This window comes from Rhodamnia argentea, chromosome 10 (genome assembly GCF_020921035.1).
Source record: "Rhodamnia argentea isolate NSW1041297 chromosome 10, ASM2092103v1, whole genome shotgun sequence".
Classification (NCBI taxonomy): Eukaryota; Viridiplantae; Streptophyta; class Magnoliopsida; order Myrtales; family Myrtaceae; genus Rhodamnia; species Rhodamnia argentea.
This window is the reverse complement of record NC_063159.1, coordinates 12,484,645-12,504,485: the sequence shown is the minus strand read 5'-3', so window position 1 is coordinate 12,504,485 and position 19,841 is coordinate 12,484,645. Positions and strand designations below refer to the sequence as shown.

General features: G+C 40.7%; 2 protein-coding genes across 2 annotated transcripts; one reads left to right on the top strand and one right to left on the bottom strand.

Moving 5' to 3' along the window:
* Nucleotides 1–660: 660 nt before the first annotated feature.
* LOC115757641 (protein virilizer homolog) lies at nucleotides 661–16,675 on the top strand. Its single transcript, XM_030697953.2, has 28 exons — nucleotides 661–1,008; nucleotides 1,113–1,201; nucleotides 2,502–2,625; nucleotides 3,961–4,620; nucleotides 4,789–5,157; nucleotides 5,229–5,333; nucleotides 5,486–5,665; nucleotides 6,270–6,411; nucleotides 6,494–6,675; nucleotides 6,760–6,845; nucleotides 6,932–6,980; nucleotides 7,159–7,225; nucleotides 7,320–7,798; nucleotides 7,876–7,975; nucleotides 8,994–9,127; nucleotides 9,965–10,032; nucleotides 10,110–10,326; nucleotides 10,517–10,732; nucleotides 10,878–11,030; nucleotides 11,105–11,158; nucleotides 11,241–11,449; nucleotides 11,529–11,598; nucleotides 11,791–12,110; nucleotides 12,852–13,017; nucleotides 13,095–14,471; nucleotides 14,571–15,314; nucleotides 15,406–15,477; nucleotides 16,159–16,675. Exons 1-28 carry the CDS (start codon nucleotides 934–936, stop codon nucleotides 16,177–16,179), a joined length of 6,528 nt encoding a protein of 2,175 aa, XP_030553813.1. The 5' UTR covers nucleotides 661–933; the 3' UTR covers nucleotides 16,180–16,675.
* Nucleotides 16,676–17,017: 342 nt separating this feature from the next.
* Nucleotides 17,018–18,578, bottom strand: LOC115757643 (E3 ubiquitin-protein ligase PUB22-like). The gene is made up of 2 exons (XM_048286026.1): nucleotides 17,198–18,578; nucleotides 17,018–17,165 (listed from the first exon to the last, which is right to left on the bottom strand). Exons 1-2 carry the CDS (start codon nucleotides 18,410–18,412, stop codon nucleotides 17,136–17,138), a joined length of 1,245 nt encoding a protein of 414 aa, XP_048141983.1. The 5' UTR covers nucleotides 18,413–18,578; the 3' UTR covers nucleotides 17,018–17,135.
* Nucleotides 18,579–19,841: the final 1,263 nt, after the last annotated feature.

Sequence of the window (19,841 nt, the reverse complement as noted above, 5' to 3'; positions counted from 1 at the left end):
AGAAGGCTATTTGTTACAACCATATCAAAATGCGTCGTCTGTGAAAATTTACTAAATGGTGTACAAAGATTATGCATTTCATATGCATTTTCGGATCTTTTGACACCTTATCGTATGAACGAATATCAACACGTGAAATTTATTATTATTTTGTGTGAATATTTCCAAAATTTAAACAATGCATTTAGTTTTAAAAACCCACGATTGCAGTATTACTCTAGTGTAACTATAGCAAAGACATTGGTACTCTAAAAGGGAAAAATGAAAAAGACATCGACATTTGTGATGGTAACTTTATTTTCTTAATGGTATTTTTGCTTGAGATAAGAAAAGTTCCAAATAAAGCTTGATCGTTTTAATAGAAAACTTCATATTCAATCGAGTTTTGGTTGGTTTTTTCTATCAAAGTTAGACACTTGGATAAGCTCGGGGCATAATCTGCAATTAAACGTGAATATGTCATGTTCGATGGAGACGTTACGAAGTTACGTCTTTATACTATTTGGCATGATTGCGAATTAATAACTTACTAATTTTGCATGGTATCGGATCAGAGCCAAAGAGAAATTAAAGAATTTCAAATCGGAATGAGCGGAAAATAAGATAAAATTGCTCTGGACTTCCATAGGATTTGTGGTTTTATAGAGGCATCAGTTCGGATTTTATAAGGTTTTTACGCATTCTCTGTTTTTCCGTCTTCTTCTTTTTCTGTGTGAAACTCCTTTGCCTCTCTCTTCCTCTGCGGCGACCGTCTTCGCCGTTGGTCGGAGGTGAAGTGACCACTATTTAGTCGGTCCTCTCCGGATCCGACCCCCGAAAAACCCTAATTATCTTCACGGGAAGAGAGAGAGAGAGAGAGAGGGAGGGAGAGGAGACCAAGTGCTGGAGGCGCTTCCTTCGGCCCGAGCTTGATTTTCCGATGAGAAAGTAGGAATGGGTCGACCTGAGCCGTGCGTGCTGTTCGCCCAGACATTCGCCCACCCCCATCTCGACGAGTACGTCGACGAGGTGAGTTGTACGGAGCACTGAATACCAACTGTATGCTGAATTGTTTCAGTGGGCTGAATTTACGTTGCTTACGGTGTGACACTGTCGTTCTTTAAAATTTTCAGGTAGTCTTTGCTGAACCTGTTGTTGTCACTGCTTGCGAGTTTCTGGAGCTGAGCGCGTCTTCAACATGTCAATCAGTGTCGCTTGTCGGGTAATGTTAAGCCACTCCGTTGGTTCTTTTTTCTTTCTTTTGGGGGCTCCCTAGTTGACGCTGTTTTGGTGGGAAATTCGTTGTTCTATTGAGAAATTGATGCAATGAAAGAGAGAAAGACGGTCCTAAACCATGAGAAGTGCATTAAAGAAGTAGTGAGAGTGAGAGAAGAGAGAGATATGTGAGATTATAAATCTCAGCTTGGGAAGTGGATCTCTTTGCCCTCTTATAATCATGTAATCTGCCGACTCTTGCCTTAGCACTTGGCAGTGTAAGCTTCCAAAAGGACATTTTGGGCGTCCTGTTGATGTTCCTTTCCATTCAGCCTGATAGATAAACCAATGCTAACCAAGTGGAGATATCTAGTAGTCTGAAATGCATAAGCCTGTTGACAATGACCTTGATATTAAGTACTACAATGGACTGCGAAAAGCAATGTCGATGAGATGTGATATGGATTTTCATGTATATGAAGTAGCTACCAGCAAGGTCATATAAGAAAGGCTAAGCCGCTTTGGAGAACATGTTTGACGTTTATGTTATGTTTTCTTTATTGGCTTGTGTCAGATAAGTTACTGTGCACCCAAACTGTCTACTTAGAAGCTTAAGTGCTGGGTTTTCCAACATGGTTTTGGAGCTAAATTTCCTTTCTGATGCAGTATTGCAGCCAAGTTCTAATTTTTCATGTTTTGTATAATATTTCATTTTTTGTGCGATGTCTTGTTCATCTTATATGTGTTCTTGGAGTTTTTTTTTATTTTAATTTGCTCACCAGAGGGGTGTTAAATTATCCAACCTCTCTTACTTACCGGGTTTATCTTTACCTAATTCATATCTCACTTAATAAATCTACAGCACTTAATAAGATTAAGCACAGTTAGTAAAATTAACCAGTTTTGGTATAAATGATTCCATTCGGTAAAAATTTTCACTGATCGTGTCCAGTGAGAAAGTGGTTATTTAATTAGTTCAACGAAAAAATTGATGGGAATTACAATGTTACCAATTACTTTGCCTGAACTTACCAATTATAGCCACAAGTCCATAATTGGTAGGAAACTAATGACATTCAACATTCAACTTTCAACTATTATTTAAGAAATTCCATTTTCATTTTCAACAATTGAATTGTCAAAACTTAAAATTAAGTGCTTAGATATTTTGCAGTTTACTCTTCAGCTTTATCGACAAGGTGGTTGTCTCTCTACATGTAATCTTTTGAGCTTTTCGGTCAGACTTCTCAACATTTGTTGCCGATTATTTTAATGAACCTGATATTGAGTGGCGCTTCTCCTTGCAGGGCTACTTCACCTCCTTCATTTGCTTTGGAAGTTTTTGTTCAATGTAATGGGGAGACAAGATTTAGGCGCCTTTGTCAGCCTTTTCTGTATTCTCATTCTTCATCAAATGTGCTGGATGTTGAGGTAAATATGACTTAAAGGCCTTTATCCTCATGTTATAGCAGTTGCACCGGATAGCATTCTTATACTTTTTCACATTTAATATGTTTATGGATTTGATTTAGTGAGTTTTAGTTTAGTCGAGAGCTATATGTCAAAGTTCAGCTGGAATTGTCAATGGTAACTTTGAGAACTTCCTTTTTGCACTACCCCATCATAAGGAGGTCGATAATCAAATAAATGGATGTGTTTTAAGGGGGTAAAAAAGGAGGGTGTTTTCTTGTTCCTGCGAGTTGTGTAGTGGGGTGTGTGTGTGTGTGTGTATTTTTTGGGGGGGGAGGGGATTATGGGAGGTTGAACTCTCTCTTGGTGAGTGGGAATTTGCAAAACAAAATTGCCTTGAGGCTAGTGTGTGCAAGGCAAGTACATAATAGGTGATATGTCTGTCGTTCTCTCATTTTCTCCAAAATATGGGGTTGTGAATGCTTATCAAGATATTGTATTTGCAACATCTCGAGATTATGGCTCTCCTAAATCACTGTTAGAAGCTATCAACATTTCATTCGCGGAAGTTAATTTGAATGCCAGCTGCTTACTCCACAATTTTAATTTGGCAAATGACTCATACTCCTTTCATTCCAAGGCTATGTCCTGCTTGTACACTAAGGGCTCCATTGATTTCCCCATCTTTTGTAGAATGAATCCATTATATTGCAAACGTTCACTCCTCATGACTTCCTTATCTCAAATTTTTACAAAAGTGTCATTTGAACTTCTTCCGTACTAAAACTATACATCATATATGCCACCTCCGTCGAACTCAGTTGGAGAATCTTAGATTCCAAAGTTTTTCTTCAAAGGTCAAGTTTCTGGTTTACGCCAACTTGGGTTTCATTTAATAGCATTATGTAATGTGCAAAAAACATACACCAAGGGACATCATCTTGGATATGTCTTGTCAGCCCATCCATAATAAGGAAAAACATAAGGACTTAGAGCAGAGCCTTGGTGTAACTCTATAAACAGTGAACTTTTTCCCCCCTTCCATTGTCCTAACAGTGGTGGTGGCTCCATCAGAATGTCCTTTTTTTCACCAGTTCCATTCAAATCGTTTGACTAGGCCTATAAGTCTATTACATACTTCTATGAATTTTAGAATTTTTTTTTTCCGTATTTTAATCACCACGCCTTGAAAGCAATTTGCCCCAACAATATCCTCTCTCAAAGACTATTACAATTCCTTTTGGTTTTTCTCATCTGTCTTCACTACTATCTTGTACTTTGGAAGCTCAGTTATAATGTCATCTGTGGAAATCAGTCGGCAGCTGTTCCTATATTTAACGAACTGTTCTTTTGCAGGCTGTTGTAACTAATCATCTTGTTGTAAGAGGCAGCTATCGCAGTCTAAGCTTAGTCATATATGGGAACACAGCAGAGGATCTGGGACAGTTCAACATAGAATTTGATGATAGCTCTTTGACAAATATCACTAATACAGTGGAGGGAGAACTTGAGGATTTACCTATGCCCTTACGCACTACTAACTTTTTGAGTAAGGAATTCACATGTTCTCTCAATGCGTTGCCTCTACCTGTTACTTTGTTAGACATGTCTCTTGGGGTCAAGCAGCTTCTACAATTAATATTGAGGATTCTGGAGCGAGGGGAACATGGTGATGCCGTACAAAAAGCTCTAAGTACTATTGTCTCGGCTGTCTCTACTTATACCACTCTTGACCTATCTAGTGTTGCGATCAGTGAGAAATGTCTTAAATCAGGCAGATTCAAAGATCCTAAGAAATTGGAACTTGCTATTAACGAGGCCACAGGGGAGCTTCTTGAGCTCTACAAAGTTCTTCAACAAGAGTCAGTGCAGTTTCCAGCCAAGTTGTCTGCAGAAACCAATTTCCTCGATATGGATATTGATTCAGTCAATCTCCAGCATTTGGTCGACATGTTTGGAAAGCAGTTTCACTTTGAGAGTGACTCCTTATTTGTTGGACATCCCGTGCTCTCAAAGGTGACTACTCTAAAGAGTTTAGTTTTTATCCGTAGATGATTTTCTACCATTCACTTTTCATTTTGACATTAGAAATGTTTATCCTTTTGGAAGATAGACGACTGGAACAATCAACCTCAAGAAGTAGTGCTGATTTGATGCTCTTGCTTTTATCTTCTTGATTCTCAGAGAAATAATTCCATTTTGTGGCTGAGTATGGCTCTTTTATTCTGCTCTGCCAAAGAAAGTTGCTTCCACTTTGTCAGTGGCGGGGGCTTCGAGCAACTGGTCAAAGTTTTCTGCTATGACCTACAAAATTCAACCACAGTGATACTCCTATTTCTGGGAGTTGTGGAGCAGGCTACACGATACTCGGTTGGTTGTGAAGGTTTCTTGGGTTGGTGGCCTCGTGAAGAAGTTACCATTCCGTCTGGTATTAGTGAAAATTATACTCAGTTGCTGAAATTGTTATTGCAAGAACCACGCCATGATGTTGCTTCCCTTGCAACTTACATTCTTCGTCGCCTAAGATTTTACGAAGTTGCCGCAAAATATGAGGTGTGATTTTGTTTTTCTTATGGCTGTGTTTGACATTGCATGTGTGATTTAATAGTGGCTTGTGTTGGCAGTGTGCAGTGCTCTCTGTGTTAAGAGGTCTTTCAACCATCGAGAGGGTCACAGAAGCTTCTTTGCACCAGCTCATGAGCACTAAGTCTCAACTCAGAAGTCTCTTGGTGAGTTGTATCTGTTAGTGTGTATTTTTGGACACAAGGTCGTTGGTCTCTTTTGAGGGTTGGCTGGACCTTTTTGGGTTATTAATTCCTCGAGTTCATACGGGTTTGGACTTTGTTCTCTGGGTTTACACTATCGAGAATTGCTAATGCAGAAGCTGATAAATTTGCATAGTCAAATAGAAGATCCTTCTCCTGTTGCACGAGCAAGTAGATCCCTTATTCTTGGTCAAGGGGAAGGATGCCTGTCCTACAAAATGACCAGTGGCTCAATTACTTCAAATTGTTGCCTTTCCATTTGGGATATTGACCCAAATCTCCTGGGAATTCTCAAGGTATCTTGCTCTTTTTTTTGTTTGGCTTCCTCATCCTTTAGTAAACTAGGGAAAAGTTATGTGTGTGTTTGAGAGAGAGAGGAGGAGGGAAGGAGAGAAGAGAGAGAAGTTGGGGGGGTGGGGCGGATCTCTCTGCTTCTATCCATTTCTCATGGAAAAAATGAATAATTTGTTTCAACAGAACTGCTATTTCCTTCAACGCTTGCGATCAGCAAATCCTTTTTGATATACGTTCAGAGTTGAAACCATGCAATTCTATGCGACTAGAATTGGCACCATACAAAAAACTGTTGTATTTTCTTTATTTTTTTTCATGAGGGTGAGGGTGGGGTTGGAGCGAGGTTAGGGAATTGGATGGGGTCGGGGATTCACTTCTGCATGACTGCCAATTTAGCTGCAGTGCATGATTACTAGAGGTTGTCCCTTTTCTGAATAAAATCTAAAGAGATTCGACACTTCTTCTAAACTGTGCATCAGTGGACTTTGAAATTTTGACTGTTGTGGAATTGCTCCTTTTTATTTCTTTTCCTTAATTAAGTCTATGCACAATATACTACTTTAAGCTAGTTTACAGATGAAATTATTTCACAAACTCTGTGATCAGGAGAGAGGATTTCTTCCTCTATCAGCTGCTTTGTTGTCATCATCAATACTGCACTTGGAAGTAGGGCATGCAATGTTCTTACATGTAGAGCTTGTGTCATCGATTGGTGCTATAATATTTTCACTGCTCCTCTGCCGCTCAGGTATAGTTAACAATAGGTGACTCAATTTCTTCCCTTCTAAATCAATGGATTCTGGGGATTTACTTGTTTATCTCTGTGTCAGGCTTACTTTTTCTTGCACATCAACCTGAACTTTCATCTACAATAGTCCATTGCCTGAAGGGTGGTGATTCTACCGGAAAAGACGAGTGCCTTCCACTACGTTATGCATCCAACTTATTATCCAAAGGTTTTTCCTGCGGGTCGGAAGAAGTAGGCATGATACTTGAGATGCATTTGAGAGTGGTCGGTTTACTTTCTTTTTTAATGCTGATTCCAATTCCATGTTCCACATTTTTCGTAACCAGTTGTTTACATTCTCTTTTGTAGGTCAATGCGATCGATCATTTGCTTACATGCACTCCTCACTCTGAAGAATTCTTATGGGTCTTGTGGGAACTTTGTGCGCTTTCTAGGTGGATTTGGCTTTTCCTTTTTGGTGCTCTGTAGATTTGCTTTAGTGCATTAGTAGCATTGATAAAGACTTGTTTCATAATGACAGATCTGGCTGTGGACATCAGGCTTTGTTGGTTCTTGGATTTTTTCCAGAGGTATGTCTCACTGTGCTTGAAACATAACTGTTTTACTCAGGTATAAATGAGATGTACTTTGCTAGTTGAATAAAGACAATACGGTATGCAAGTTGCTGAAGTTTGACTTTCATTCTGGCAATTAGCATTTATGCTGTTTTGGCTGGTTTGGCCAGTGACCTTTCATTCTTTTTCACAGGCTATTGCAGCATTGATTGAAGCATTGCGCTCAGTCAAGGAGTCAGAACCTTCTGCAAAGAGTGGTGGTAATGATATGCAATTATTAAGCTTGGATATTTTAGCAAAGAGTAGCAGTTGTCTGTGAATAAGGAACTAACTCGGCTCATTCTATCTTTTCAGGAGCTTCACCCCTGGATGTTGCAATTTTTCATTCAGCAGCAGAGATTTTTGAAATCATTGTTACTGATTCCACAGCATCTTCTCTGGGTTCTTGGATTGAACGTGCAGTCGAACTTCATGGAGCTTTACATTCCTCATCCCAAGGGTCGAATAGGAAAGACGCTCCAACACGACTTTTGGAATGGATAGATGCTGGTGTAGTTTATCACAAAAACGGGGCTGTTGGTCTTCTACGATATGCTGCTGTGTTAGCTTCTGGAGGAGATGCTCACTTAACTTCGACTAGTATTCTAGTGTCAGATCTCATGGATGTTGAACATGCTGTTGGGGATCCTTCTGGCGGTTCTGATATAAATGTAATGGAGAATCTTGGGAAAATAATCTCTGAGAAAACATTTGATGGAGTTGCACTTTGCGATTCTTCTGTAGCTCAGCTGACAACAGCTTTTCGGATTTTAGCTTTCATTTCCGAGAACTCTGTATGTGTTTTCCATCTTGACATGTATGTAATTTACAATGATTTTGTTACTGGCTTACCTTAGACTTGTTGGTGTAGACCGTTGCTGCAACGCTATATGATGAAGGTGCCGTTACAGTTGTCTACACTGTTTTAATTAACTGTAGATTTATGCTTGAGAGGTCCTCGAACAGTTATGGTGAGTTTTTCCTTGTCTTAGCGGAATGCCTCCTTCTGATGTGCTTAAATTATCACAAATTCTATTGTGGTTTTTGAATTATGAACAAATACACTATTATCTGGACATTACCTGGCTTCGTTGAGTTTTTAAATTTTCAAGTTTTGGTTTTGATCTCCCTTCTTTAAAAGATATTTTAGACAATACCTGGTGTGTTGCTTTTGTATCGGGTCATTTTATTGCTTTGATTGTACTGGATGCTTAGTCTGTGGGGCCTATATATTGTTATGGCTGTTTGCTACCCCGTGTAATGACTATTGTACTCTTGGTCTTCATATCTTCATCGCATTTACCTGTAGTCGCGTCATGACTGGTTCTTTTGTAGTTTCTGGAATATCTAGTAAATTTAAGAAGGATTATCAAGGTGATATTTAGGGGTTTAGCATGTGATAGTTTCTTCTTTGGCATGTTAATTGTTGAGCTTTTATGGACTTTGCTTGAACTTTTGAGCAAGGGAGCTGTACTCCTATTATTGCCATAGAAATCAATCCATCTTTTTTCCTGTAATTCTTAGGGAAAATTTGGTATTTATATGTGGATGCACGGCCGGTGGAATCCTTTTGATACCTTTTCAAGGTGTCAGTCCTGAAATTTTTCTGATTGCAACTCTTCTGAATATCTTCTCAATCTCATCAGAGAGAGGTCCAAATTCCAGTATTTGGCTTGGACGTTTTTAATCACGTATCTTCCCTTATCAGAATTCTCTTACAGTTTTCTGCTTCTCGGGGTAAAAATTCAGATTTTATTAACTGATTGCGCAGCTCTTAGACTTTTTCCTTTTATTTCTTCATAATGCATATGTCTGCGGTGTGGAGTTTGTTGCATAGCCTTTTTTGCTTGTCTTCATGGTGCGAGACTTGAATGTACTACATTAGTTGTTTTGAGAGATTTGCCACAAAAACCTCTTCCCCTGGAGTTTGGACTTCTGTTTTTAGTGAATTTCTTCCTGCCCTCTGTGTGAACGCTTTGCTTTGCACAGATTACCTTGTTGATGATGGAACTGAATGCAACTCGACATCGGATTTGCTTTTGGAACGGAATAGGGAGCAAAGCCTAATTGATTTTTTGATTCCTGCCCTGATACTGCTGATCAACCTTTTGAAGAAACTACAGGTTGGTCAAATCTGAATTACCAGTGCATTAGCTTGATGTCATTTCTGCTAAATTCTTCATGGTCATCATAAGGAAGTGTTTTATGGAATGCCTCAACTCACTGGCACCAAATAATAAAGTAGCCTAAATGGCAAATCCAATTTCCAGTCTTCTGGTTTTCTTTTCATCCTTCTGTTAGAAGGTGGGCTAGAAGGTTTCTAATTTATGATGCAGGCTGCTATTAGGCATCAAGATATAGCGGGAGATAGTTGGAAAACTTATAGCTCAATTGAAAATAAAGATATGGAAGGCATTAACCCTCAACCTCTTCCTGAAAACCACACACCCACACGCACACAGAGATAGAATCAACGTAGGGGGAAAAATTTTGGTTGGCATTCTTGTTGGTACTTTTAGTTTGGATATTGAAGTACTTGATATTTGACTTTGATGATGCACATAAGTGTGCCCATGTTGAATTTTATTCCGTCCTATTATGATCTGGAAAGCTTCAAGTCTTAGTCTTTGGATGTGAATATTCATACATGTTAAGTCCGGTTCATTTAGCACATCGGCATGATGAATATGGTGCACATGTGACATGAAAAGAATATCCTTCATTAAGCACTGAAAAAATACATTATAGTTTGAGAGAAAACCAACTAAGTGGGCTCAGTTTGAATCCGTTTCCATCTAGGTTTATCATGTTTTTATCTAGCAGACAAAGGACGTGTCGTCCCTCCCATCATAGTATAATTATGCAGTCTCATCTTGTATTAGTATGCAACAACTGTTCTTTTTGATGGGCCAATATGCGACAGTATTTTGCTTGAGCTGAAACATTCTGCTTTCATACAGGAAGCCAATGAGCAGCACAGAAATACCAAACTAATGAACGCTCTTCTGAGATTGCATCGAGAATTGAGGTGACATTCAGATTAAAAATGATTTTGTCTTCAGCAACTGCAAACATGCTTATATGCTTATTATTGTTCTTTTACAGCCCCAGACTAGCTGCATGTGCAGCAGATCTATCTGCTCCATACCCTGATTCTGCTCTTGGATTTGAAGCCGTCTGCCATCTCATTGTGTCTTCCCTTGCTTATTGGCCAGTGTTTGGATGGGCTCCCGGCCTGTTCCACTCTCTCCTTGCCAGTGTTCAAGTAACTTCAGTTCTGGCGTTGGGTCCAAAGGAGACCTGCAGTTTTATGTGTCTTTTGGTATGTAATTAAAAGTCTGACACCTGAAGTGTGCATGCTTTCTGTAGTACTCTAATATTGTGGACACATGTGATTGGATGACTTGTGCTTTGTTCACTATTTACATGTGTATATATTGTATATGACTCAAATATATATTTGCTGCATTTCCTCTGAACTTTGTTGTTTTGAATCCATTTTTTGTGGCTAGAATGATTTATTTCCTGAAGAAGGTATCTGGCTCTGGAAGAAAGGGATGCCTGTGTTGAGTTCCCTGAGGATGTTGGCTATTGGTACATTACTGGGATGTCAAAAGGAAAAAGAGGTGAACTGGTATCTGAAACCTGAATTTCGTGAGAAGGTTCTCAGCCAATTAACCCCGCAGCTTGACAAGATTGCACAGATGATCAAACATTATGCAGTCTCTGTATGTTAGTCACTTGTTATATTCATTGGTTGCCTAGTAATTGAAAAGAGACTGTTATTCTTGTTATATCTGGAGATTTATAATTTTTGTCAGATGAATGCTCCATCAGATGTTGTAATTCATCTCATTGCATTGTTCTTGACAGGCATTGGTCGTAATTCAAGACATGCTTAGAATTTTCATAATTCGAATTGCTTGCCAGAAAGTCGAAAGTGCCTTTATACTCCTCAAGCCCATCTTTAGTTGGGTCCATGACAATGTCTCTTTAATTTCTCCACTGGATATAGATAATTACAAGGTGACCATGTTCTTCCACCATTGTTACTTCTCTCATAAAGTTGACTCAGCATGACATACTATGCCGTTGTACAGGTTTACAGATATCTCGATTTTCTTGCTTCTTTATTGGAGCATCCGCGAGCCAAGGTCCCGATCTGATCCTTTCATTCGTCTATCTTTGTCCAGAAGATGCCTGCAGAAAGGCTCATTGTATCTTTTTTTTGTTCAGGCCCTATTGTTCAAGGCGGGAATGATCCAGATGCTGAAAAAAGTTCTGGAAAGGTGTTTGGATGCTGTTGATTCAGACAAAGCTGCGGAGAGTAGAAATATGGCGGATAATGGATTTACGCTGCTTAGTTGGTGCCTCCCTGTGTTTAAGTCCTTGTCACTGTTGTGTAGTTCCATGGCAACTTCACAATGTGCTGGGATACCTGATTTGTGAGTAGATTGTATCATCTGAATGAATTATGTTTGTTATTTTTTCAAAGCTTGGAGCTAACATGATGTTTCCAATTAGGAAAAATACAGAGAACTTTAGCACTGGAGATTGTGCTTCAATTTTACCATATCTTTTCAAGTTTTTTCAGGTGATTTCTAACTTCTCTCATATTAGATTATTAATAATTCTTAATGCCATGCAAAATCTGTGTTATTTTTCTTTGCACGGTTTATGTGAACAAATCTGTATGCAATGAGCATAATGTCATGCTGTAATTTTTTTTTTACTTGGAGGACATGAATTTTCATATTGTTGCTAATGGAGACACGATGTTCTTCAGGTCCTACCTGTTGGAAAAGAGTTGCTTGCTTGTGTTAGATCTTTCAAAGAAATCAGTTCTTGTAAAGAAGGTCGCGATTCTTTGATGGCTGCTTTTGGTTCCTTTAGCAGTTCTGTGGTACATGAGCGAGACAAAGGACATGAAACTAACCAAATTTATAACGGTAACGAATCTGGATGGAGTAAATGTGCTCCTTTATTATGTTGCTGGAAGAAGATGTGGAGTTCTTCTGATGCTAGTGATGATTCATCGTCTTTTGCCGCTCATGGCCTTGATCTGTTGTCTTCAGGGTGTTTGTCATTCTGCGTGGATGGAAACAGGTTAGCTTCTTCAGAGATTGTTATCCCTTTAATTGGATTGATTTGCTGTACTTGTACTGACCGATAGTGAGGTGACATTAGTAATTTGTGGGCAAGGATGTGGAATTATAATTGAAGCATGTAGAATTGAGTAAAATTCATGATCCTAATTGCAATACTAGTTTTCGGTAAGTTGAATAGGAAGGGCGGAATGCAGAAGGCAGATATACTCTGATTGATCTTTGAGTACGTATTGATGGTATTGAATGCTGTCTAGCCTGTCGTTGTAATTCTTGCATATTAAGATGAAATATTAGATGTCCTTAGAAGCATGGTCAATACCATACGACTAACAAGTTCTTTCATTTTTATTGCTTTCTTGTTAATACTCAATGTCCTTTACGTGAACTTTATGAGTGTGATATAAACTGTTAAGCTACTTCTGAGTCAACTTAATCAAATTACTTGCACTGTTACCAGTTCCTTCTATACTCCTAGAGGGACACTGCTTAAGCGATGCACGTGACTTGGCTTCCACAGCTTTGTGGAGCTATTTTCAGTAATTAATATTCAATCACTCATTAGAGTTTTCAGATAATGAGTCGCTCATTCTGCCTTAGACTGTTGCATTTCTTGGGTAAAATAACACTCTTTGGATATCTATTGTTAATATGATAACGGTATAATAGGACAATAAAGAGGACATATGTCTTTGTTGCCATTCATCAGCAATAAGCTAACTTTTCTTTGGTTATTGATCAGATTAAATTTGAAGGGGGTTGGTCTGGTGAAATTGCTTTTTGGGCTTTCAGATGATATGGATGAGACAGACAGTTTTATTGAGGAAAACCTGAGTTATGTTAAAGGTTTAAATGCTTTGTCGAGTTCAAAGGGCGAAAACAATGACCATGAGACTGGTCCTTTTCAGGTAAAGAAAAGATATATAAGTTGCCTATTTATCTGCAATTTCTCTTCATGGTACTGCTGACATATTACATTGAACAGATTCCAGACTCAGTAAAATCGTTGCTTCTGTTATTGGTGAATCCTATCGGTGCAGTTGATGTGGTTGATATAGTTTTTGGTGAGGCTGTCTTGTCATCAAATGATGATCTTGTTTCTACAGAGAGGCAGTCTGTTGTAGATGGCTGTCTTGAAAGAACTGATGAGTTACTCCAGCTAGGAGGACTAGGAGATAAATTCCTTTGGGAATGTCCAGAAACTTTGCCTGATAAGACAGCTCTTCCATTAAAAAGGAAAATGTCATCTCTGGAAGGCCAAGGTAGACGTGGCAGAGGGGAGAATGCACCTTCTGATCTTGCAGCCTCTGGTGCATTTTCACGTGGTTCAGGTCAATCTGTAGCTTCCTCAGGTCCTACACGCAGAGATACATTCCGGCTGCGCAAACCAAATACCAGCAGGCCTCCATCTATGCACGTGGATGACTATGTTGCACGGGAGAGAAATGTTGATGGCGTTAGTGATGTCATTGCTGTTCCACGTGTAGGTTCAACTAGTGGAAGACCTCCTTCAATCCATGTAGATGAGTTTATGGCTAGACAAAGGGAACGGCAGAGTTCGTCTGCCACAATAGTTGGTGAGGCAGTAGCACAGGTGAAAAATGCAGCTCCTGCTAGTGATGGAGAGAAAGAGGTCAAAATTCCTAAGCAGTTGAAGACAGATTTAGATGATGATTTACAGGGTATTGACATAGTGTTTGATGGTGAAGAATCTGAAACTGATGACAAGATGCCATTTCCCCAGCCAGATAATAATTTACAACCATCTGCCCCTGTCACTGTCGAGCAAAGTTCTCCCCACTCAATTGTTGAGGAGACGGAAAGTGATGCTCATGAAAGCAGTCAATTTTCTCGTATGGGTACGCCTGTTGCGTCCAATGCTGATGAGAACACCCAAAGTGAGTTTTCTTCAAGGATGTCAGTTTCGCGTTTGGAGAAGCCATTGACTCGAGAATCAAGTGTGACCTCAGATAAAAGGTTCTTTGATCAATCCAATGATATTACAGGGAAGATCTCTGGCGCGTTTGATGCTGCTGCAGCAGCAAACCATCCTGGATTTCCTGTTTTGCCATATGCTATGGCATCAGCATCGTCATCTGGGCAACCACGTGTTGATTCTAGGATGAGTCAAACATTGTACCCAAAACACAGTCCGCATCATGCAGGAAACCTTCATGGTGCAGGAACCCAAGGATCCTACGACCAGAAATATTTGCAGAGTCAACCACCACTACCTCCCATGCCACCACCATCATTAGTTCCATCTGTAGTATCTCAGGCTTCTGATTCAGTTCCTGGTCATGTATCCCCATTTACGAACAAGATGGTCGATGGGCAGTCACCAGTTTCCAGTGCCTTCCATGTAAGCACAGTTATTAGTGTCCTTTCTTTTTTTTCATGCCATTGAACATAAGACACAGAAGATCATTTCTAATGTTATTGGTCGGCTTTCCTTCTGCAGGTTCAGTCTGATCGCTTATCTCCATACAGTTCTTCCCCCAGTAGATCCATTAGGCCTCTCCCGCCACTTCCCCCAACACCACCTCCATTTTTATCCAGTCCCTATAATATGCCACCTATAAAAGCTTCCACTCAGTCTTCAGGTTATGTCCAGACAAGCATTGGAATGACAGAATTTCCCCGTGCACCTGTTATGCCCGCAACTGATCTGCAACATTCTGCAGCAGGCCCTAGACTTTCATATCCCCCACCTCCCCTAATGCCTCCCTTGGTTTTCAGTAGGCCTGCCTCTGTTCCCGTGAATTTCTATGGGAACAACACAATGCAGCAGCATGGGGAGAATCAACCTAGCATCTTGCAGAACTTTCCTCTTAGTCAATCTCCAATGCAGTCAGTACACACTGTTGCACAATTGCAGCCACTTCAGCCCCCGCAACTTCCACAGGTTCCACAACCACCTCAGCACCTCAGGCCACTTGCTTTTTCTTCACAGCAGCCGGAACAAGGGTCGTCCTTGCAAAACCCAGTACAACAAGGTCATCAATTACAAGCACTGCAGCAGTCACAAGTATCTCCTATGCATGCTTATATCCAGTCACAACAAGACCTATCTCATGGTCATCCACGTCAAGAAGTAGAGCATGCTCGACTCCAGGTTCCTCATCAGCAAGGAGATACATCCAACCAGCAGCAGGATTTAGGAATATCATTATACGATTACTTCAAGTCCCCAGAAGATATCCAGGTCGGTTTCTGGAAGCCCTTAGAAAGAGTTTTCTTGCACGGTACGCTTATGTTTATCTTCTAGTCTTTTTAATAGTCTATAACTGTGGCAGGCCTTGCTGAGTGATCGTGAAAAGCTGTGTCAGCTTTTGGAACAGCATCCAAAGTTAATGCAGATGCTTCAGGTTTGTTCTGCTTGAAGTTTTAAAGTTCAAGGATCCCCACTCATACTTTCCCCCATCCCTTTATATCTGCAAAATGAGGTCAATCAGGAAGAGGGAAATAGTGTCCATCTTAGTGTTCATTCTCTTGGAGAGAAATGACTAAGAGAAAAAATTGGTTGTGGCTGAAGTGTGCATTTTTTAGTATAGTGCATATATGCAGGGTATTGCGTGGACGTAGTTTTGGAATCCAGAATTCGTTTTTCCCCAGGCTCAGAATCTGATGTTCATGTTACTAATACGTAGTTATCAAGCATTTTTTCATGTTCACTCTCCTCTCTAGAGCGTAATCTCATTTCTATTCTTGTTGGTCATCAACTCATCAGAGGTTCATTTGGTCCATTATCACCCCTTTGCCAAGTTATAGAACAGTGATAGTACAGATACTTGTCCTACTCTTTAGTATAAATGTGTCTAACTCAGGCAAGCTTTATATTCAGATGTCTTCGTTTCAGTGTCAAGGCGTTCTTGCCTGTCCTGATGCTTAGTTTTACTGGGTCTTAGTTGCTAGAGAAGTTTTTATGTCCAAAACAGGAAATAAAAATAAAAAAGAAGGGTTTCCGCACTGTTTACTCTTCTAATTATGCTCAAAGTTACTTCTGAACTGTTCTGACGTCTCTGTCTTTTCTTTGGATGGTCTAACAGGAAAGATTGGGCCACCTATAGCATGGGGATCGGATTTGTCAAGTGGCGGTCCTGTTGTATGCCTCTCATTTGTATGATATTATATATGTTCAAATCGCCAACTGCAATGTTCTTGAGCAACTGTAGCCTGTCCATTATTTGTTTTCGATATTTGTAACTTAAGTTCACTTTGTATATATGTACAATTCCGTCTTGGCCTCGTATGTTCCGTATCTTATTTTCTATAGATTCATTTTCAAATTGGTCATGCGCTCCAAGGAGCTGTGATGCAGCTAGCCACGATCTTCTCCGAGGAGTATGCACTTGATGAGAATTACAAGAGCAGAAAGAGTTCTATTACTCTTGTACTGGAAGTCCTATTAGTCAGGCTGATTCAGAGCGACCATTTCCTGATAAAGACAATGGTTTGCTAGACGGGATGTTTTGATTAATTGACATTGGCGAGGCCCAGCTTTTTATCTAACTATGTCTTAATTGGAAGAATGGCAACAATACTACCAACAAATGCTTTTCTGATTGCACCTCTTTGTTGATTTTTTATTTCTCTTTTGCAGTTCCTGTGAAAGAACTTCTCTTACTTAATATCATGCTGTTGCCGTTCGGTATCGATCAATGATAATCGTTCCGCCAAATGGCAAAGTAGTGTTACATTACACGGGAAGAGTTGCTCTTATTGTTTAACCGTGTCGTGGAACGGTTTCCTTTTTATGTCTTTAAAGTCTCCTACTGTTCAAATGGTTTTGCGTTCGTCTTTCATTCGCATGCTCCATCTTGTACATTTCTAACCCCATCAATCCTTAATCAATCTATGCTTATGAAGGTTATTACATAAGCAGCTCTCCCTTGTTTGGGAGTCCGACACCCAATTTATCCAGAAGCATATCCATGTCGATTTCATATATATCATATTCTTCTTCAGTAAAATAAACATTATGTACAATTGATTGACCTATCTAAAGAACTCACTAAATTATGTTTTACAAAGGAAAAGCTGATCCTCTTCTCATGCTGGATAAGAAGAAAGGAACTCAGCGGGAATACAAGGGGAGTTCTTCCATGCCCGGGCATGCAATTTGAGAATCTCTCTGGCCTTTTCCTTGGTCTTGCTCGTGCCCTCAACTTGGAGGACTAGACACATCTTCGCCGCAACGCCTACTTGCAACATCTCTTGTGCGACGCTCGGCGTCGCCGAGAACTTTGAGATGGACAAGAGAATCCGGACGCCTCTCTCGCTCGCTGTCTCCGAAACCCTTAGTATCCTCTTCGACACGATGGCGATCCCCGCTCCGTGCCTCAACAACTCGGCTCTTCCCTCTGCGGATTGGCACAGCACGTCCAAAAGCACGAGGATCATTTCGCTCCGCCTTTTCTCGCGTGAATCGAGAAGAAGATCGATCAAGACCGGTACGAGGCTGGCTTCCACGGCTTTGGCTCGGTTCCGACCCCTCGGGCAGGCTCGGATAAGCAGTTTCAATGCAGATTTCGTTGCCTTCTGCGAGACTTGATCACGCAAAACTCGAACTACTTCGACGAACAATTCCATCTTCAAACTTGAGAGTTGAATAGCATCAGCAACTTCAAACATTGACTTTAGCAACATGACTGCATATGCCCTGGACTCACAGGTTCCGCTCTGCATGATTCGAGTCAACGACTCGACAAATGCTCCGTCGCCTACGAGATTCTTGAGGCTGGCTTCGGAGAGTTGTAGATGAAAAAGTACAGCCAGAGCCTCATCAAGCGGTCTGGTTGTGACCTCGAAACTGCGATAGTTGGACGATGTTTCATCTAGTAATGTAGATCTTGCTAAGGTTTCATTTTTCAGTATTGCCGCCAAGAAGTCAGCGGCACCAGCGGCTTCCATGCAGCATCGGTTAGTGGCATTCTCGGTGGCGATCAACCGCAGTCTTTTGAGACACTCGTTCCACGTGTCCGGGGACCTGGCCTCGCGGAGGAGCTTAGCAATCTGGGACTTGCTTATAGGAGGTCTCGGGGTAGGAATCCTCTCGATGCCGTGCGCGGCATTGAGGGTGCACCACGACTGGATGAGCCGCCGGAGCGTGTGGTTGGGTGTCAAGTCGCGGCCCGAAATCGCCTGCTTGGTCACGGGGCACGTGCCGTTCTTGGCGGAGAACAGCCACCTCTCGATGCTCTCCCGATCGTACGTTATCCCGGTCAGCACCGTGACGGGGTCCTTCATGAGCTGGAGAGAAATCGGGCACACGAAGAAGGAAGGAATCTCGACCTCCCCCATCTGTGTCGAAACAAGATCACGAAAGAGACGACGAAGTTTAGAACCCCAAGAGAGAGAGAGAGAGAGAGAGATCGAAACTTTGAAAAGGACAAAGGCTCAAGAAATGCTTATGACGAGCTTATGATGCTCTGCAAGAAGAAGAAGGGTTCGGATAATTCGACGATTCGTGCGGGTCTTGAGGGTTTTTATACGTGTGGTTGGGAGGATGGAGACGTTCAAAAGTGGCAAGGTCAAAACACGGACAAAGTTCCAACAGGGGGGCCTCACGCGAAACACACACCTTGAACGAGACTCGGAGAGAGAGAGAGAGAGAATAGCACGTGCTATTTTGGCGACTTCGTTTCAGACCAGCTTTGAAAATCGCACGTTGCAGTGCCGACAAAGTCAGCTGGAGACATCGTCAACCCTAAATTGTTTTGTTATTCATGGCCATAATATTAGACCATACGTTGCAAGAAGCAGCTTTGAAAGTCTGATGCCATGATCTTGTCAGACTTCCAGATGGGACGTTCCAATCTGTTATTACATTTATATGTCTCAAGTTATTAAGCCAAGTTGGAATTTAGAATGAAGTAATGGAGTGCCTTTTATAAGTTTTGACTCTCCAGATGTCATTACGTTCTACATCCTTTATTAATTTTGTAATCTAAATACTTACTCGATAAGTTTAAATTAACTAAAAAACATGATTTTTCGCATCTACAAAGTTAGCACGAAACTGTTAGTTTTCATTATAAAATCCATCTAAGATGAAAAATCTTTTTTTTTTTCTTGCTCAAAGAAGAAAAGCTTAAGATATAGAAATCTCAATCAGTTCACGAGTTCTAATTGTTGGATTGGCAAAAAAGAAAGTGTACTAGCTATCCCTAAAGTACAATACTATCGCCTCGTGCGACGTATATACTATCATCAATCGAAACGTTAACTTGATGATTGACTTGGATCGATGAAATTAAGAAGTGAAATCACGGTGCGGGAATCGGTTTTAAACCTTTTGCAATTATGTCAATTCAGTCATAATCCTTTTTTATTTGTGTCGATTCAGTCCATCCGACCAAATTTGACCAATTATCATTAACGTAGATTAAAGTCTGCGCCGACATGGATAAATTTTAATGATATTTTAATAATTTTTCGAATTATTTTTTCCTCCTTTTTATATTTTTTCTTTGTTCTTCCTCCAATTGGTCGCCGATGGCAATCGGTAACACACTAGGGCCGACAAGGCTCGCCCACACCAGCCCTCGTCGACCACTCGCAGGGACGAGCCTCGCCCAAGCTAGTTCCGAGCAAGGTCGCGCCTCGCCCAACATCGGCGAGGGCGAGCTTCATCCGAGGTTGGCGAGGTCAACCTCACCGGCCCTAGCCTTTGGCCGGTCACTGCAGCGACCAGTTGGAGGAAGAAAAAAGGAAAAAAAAAAAAAAAAAA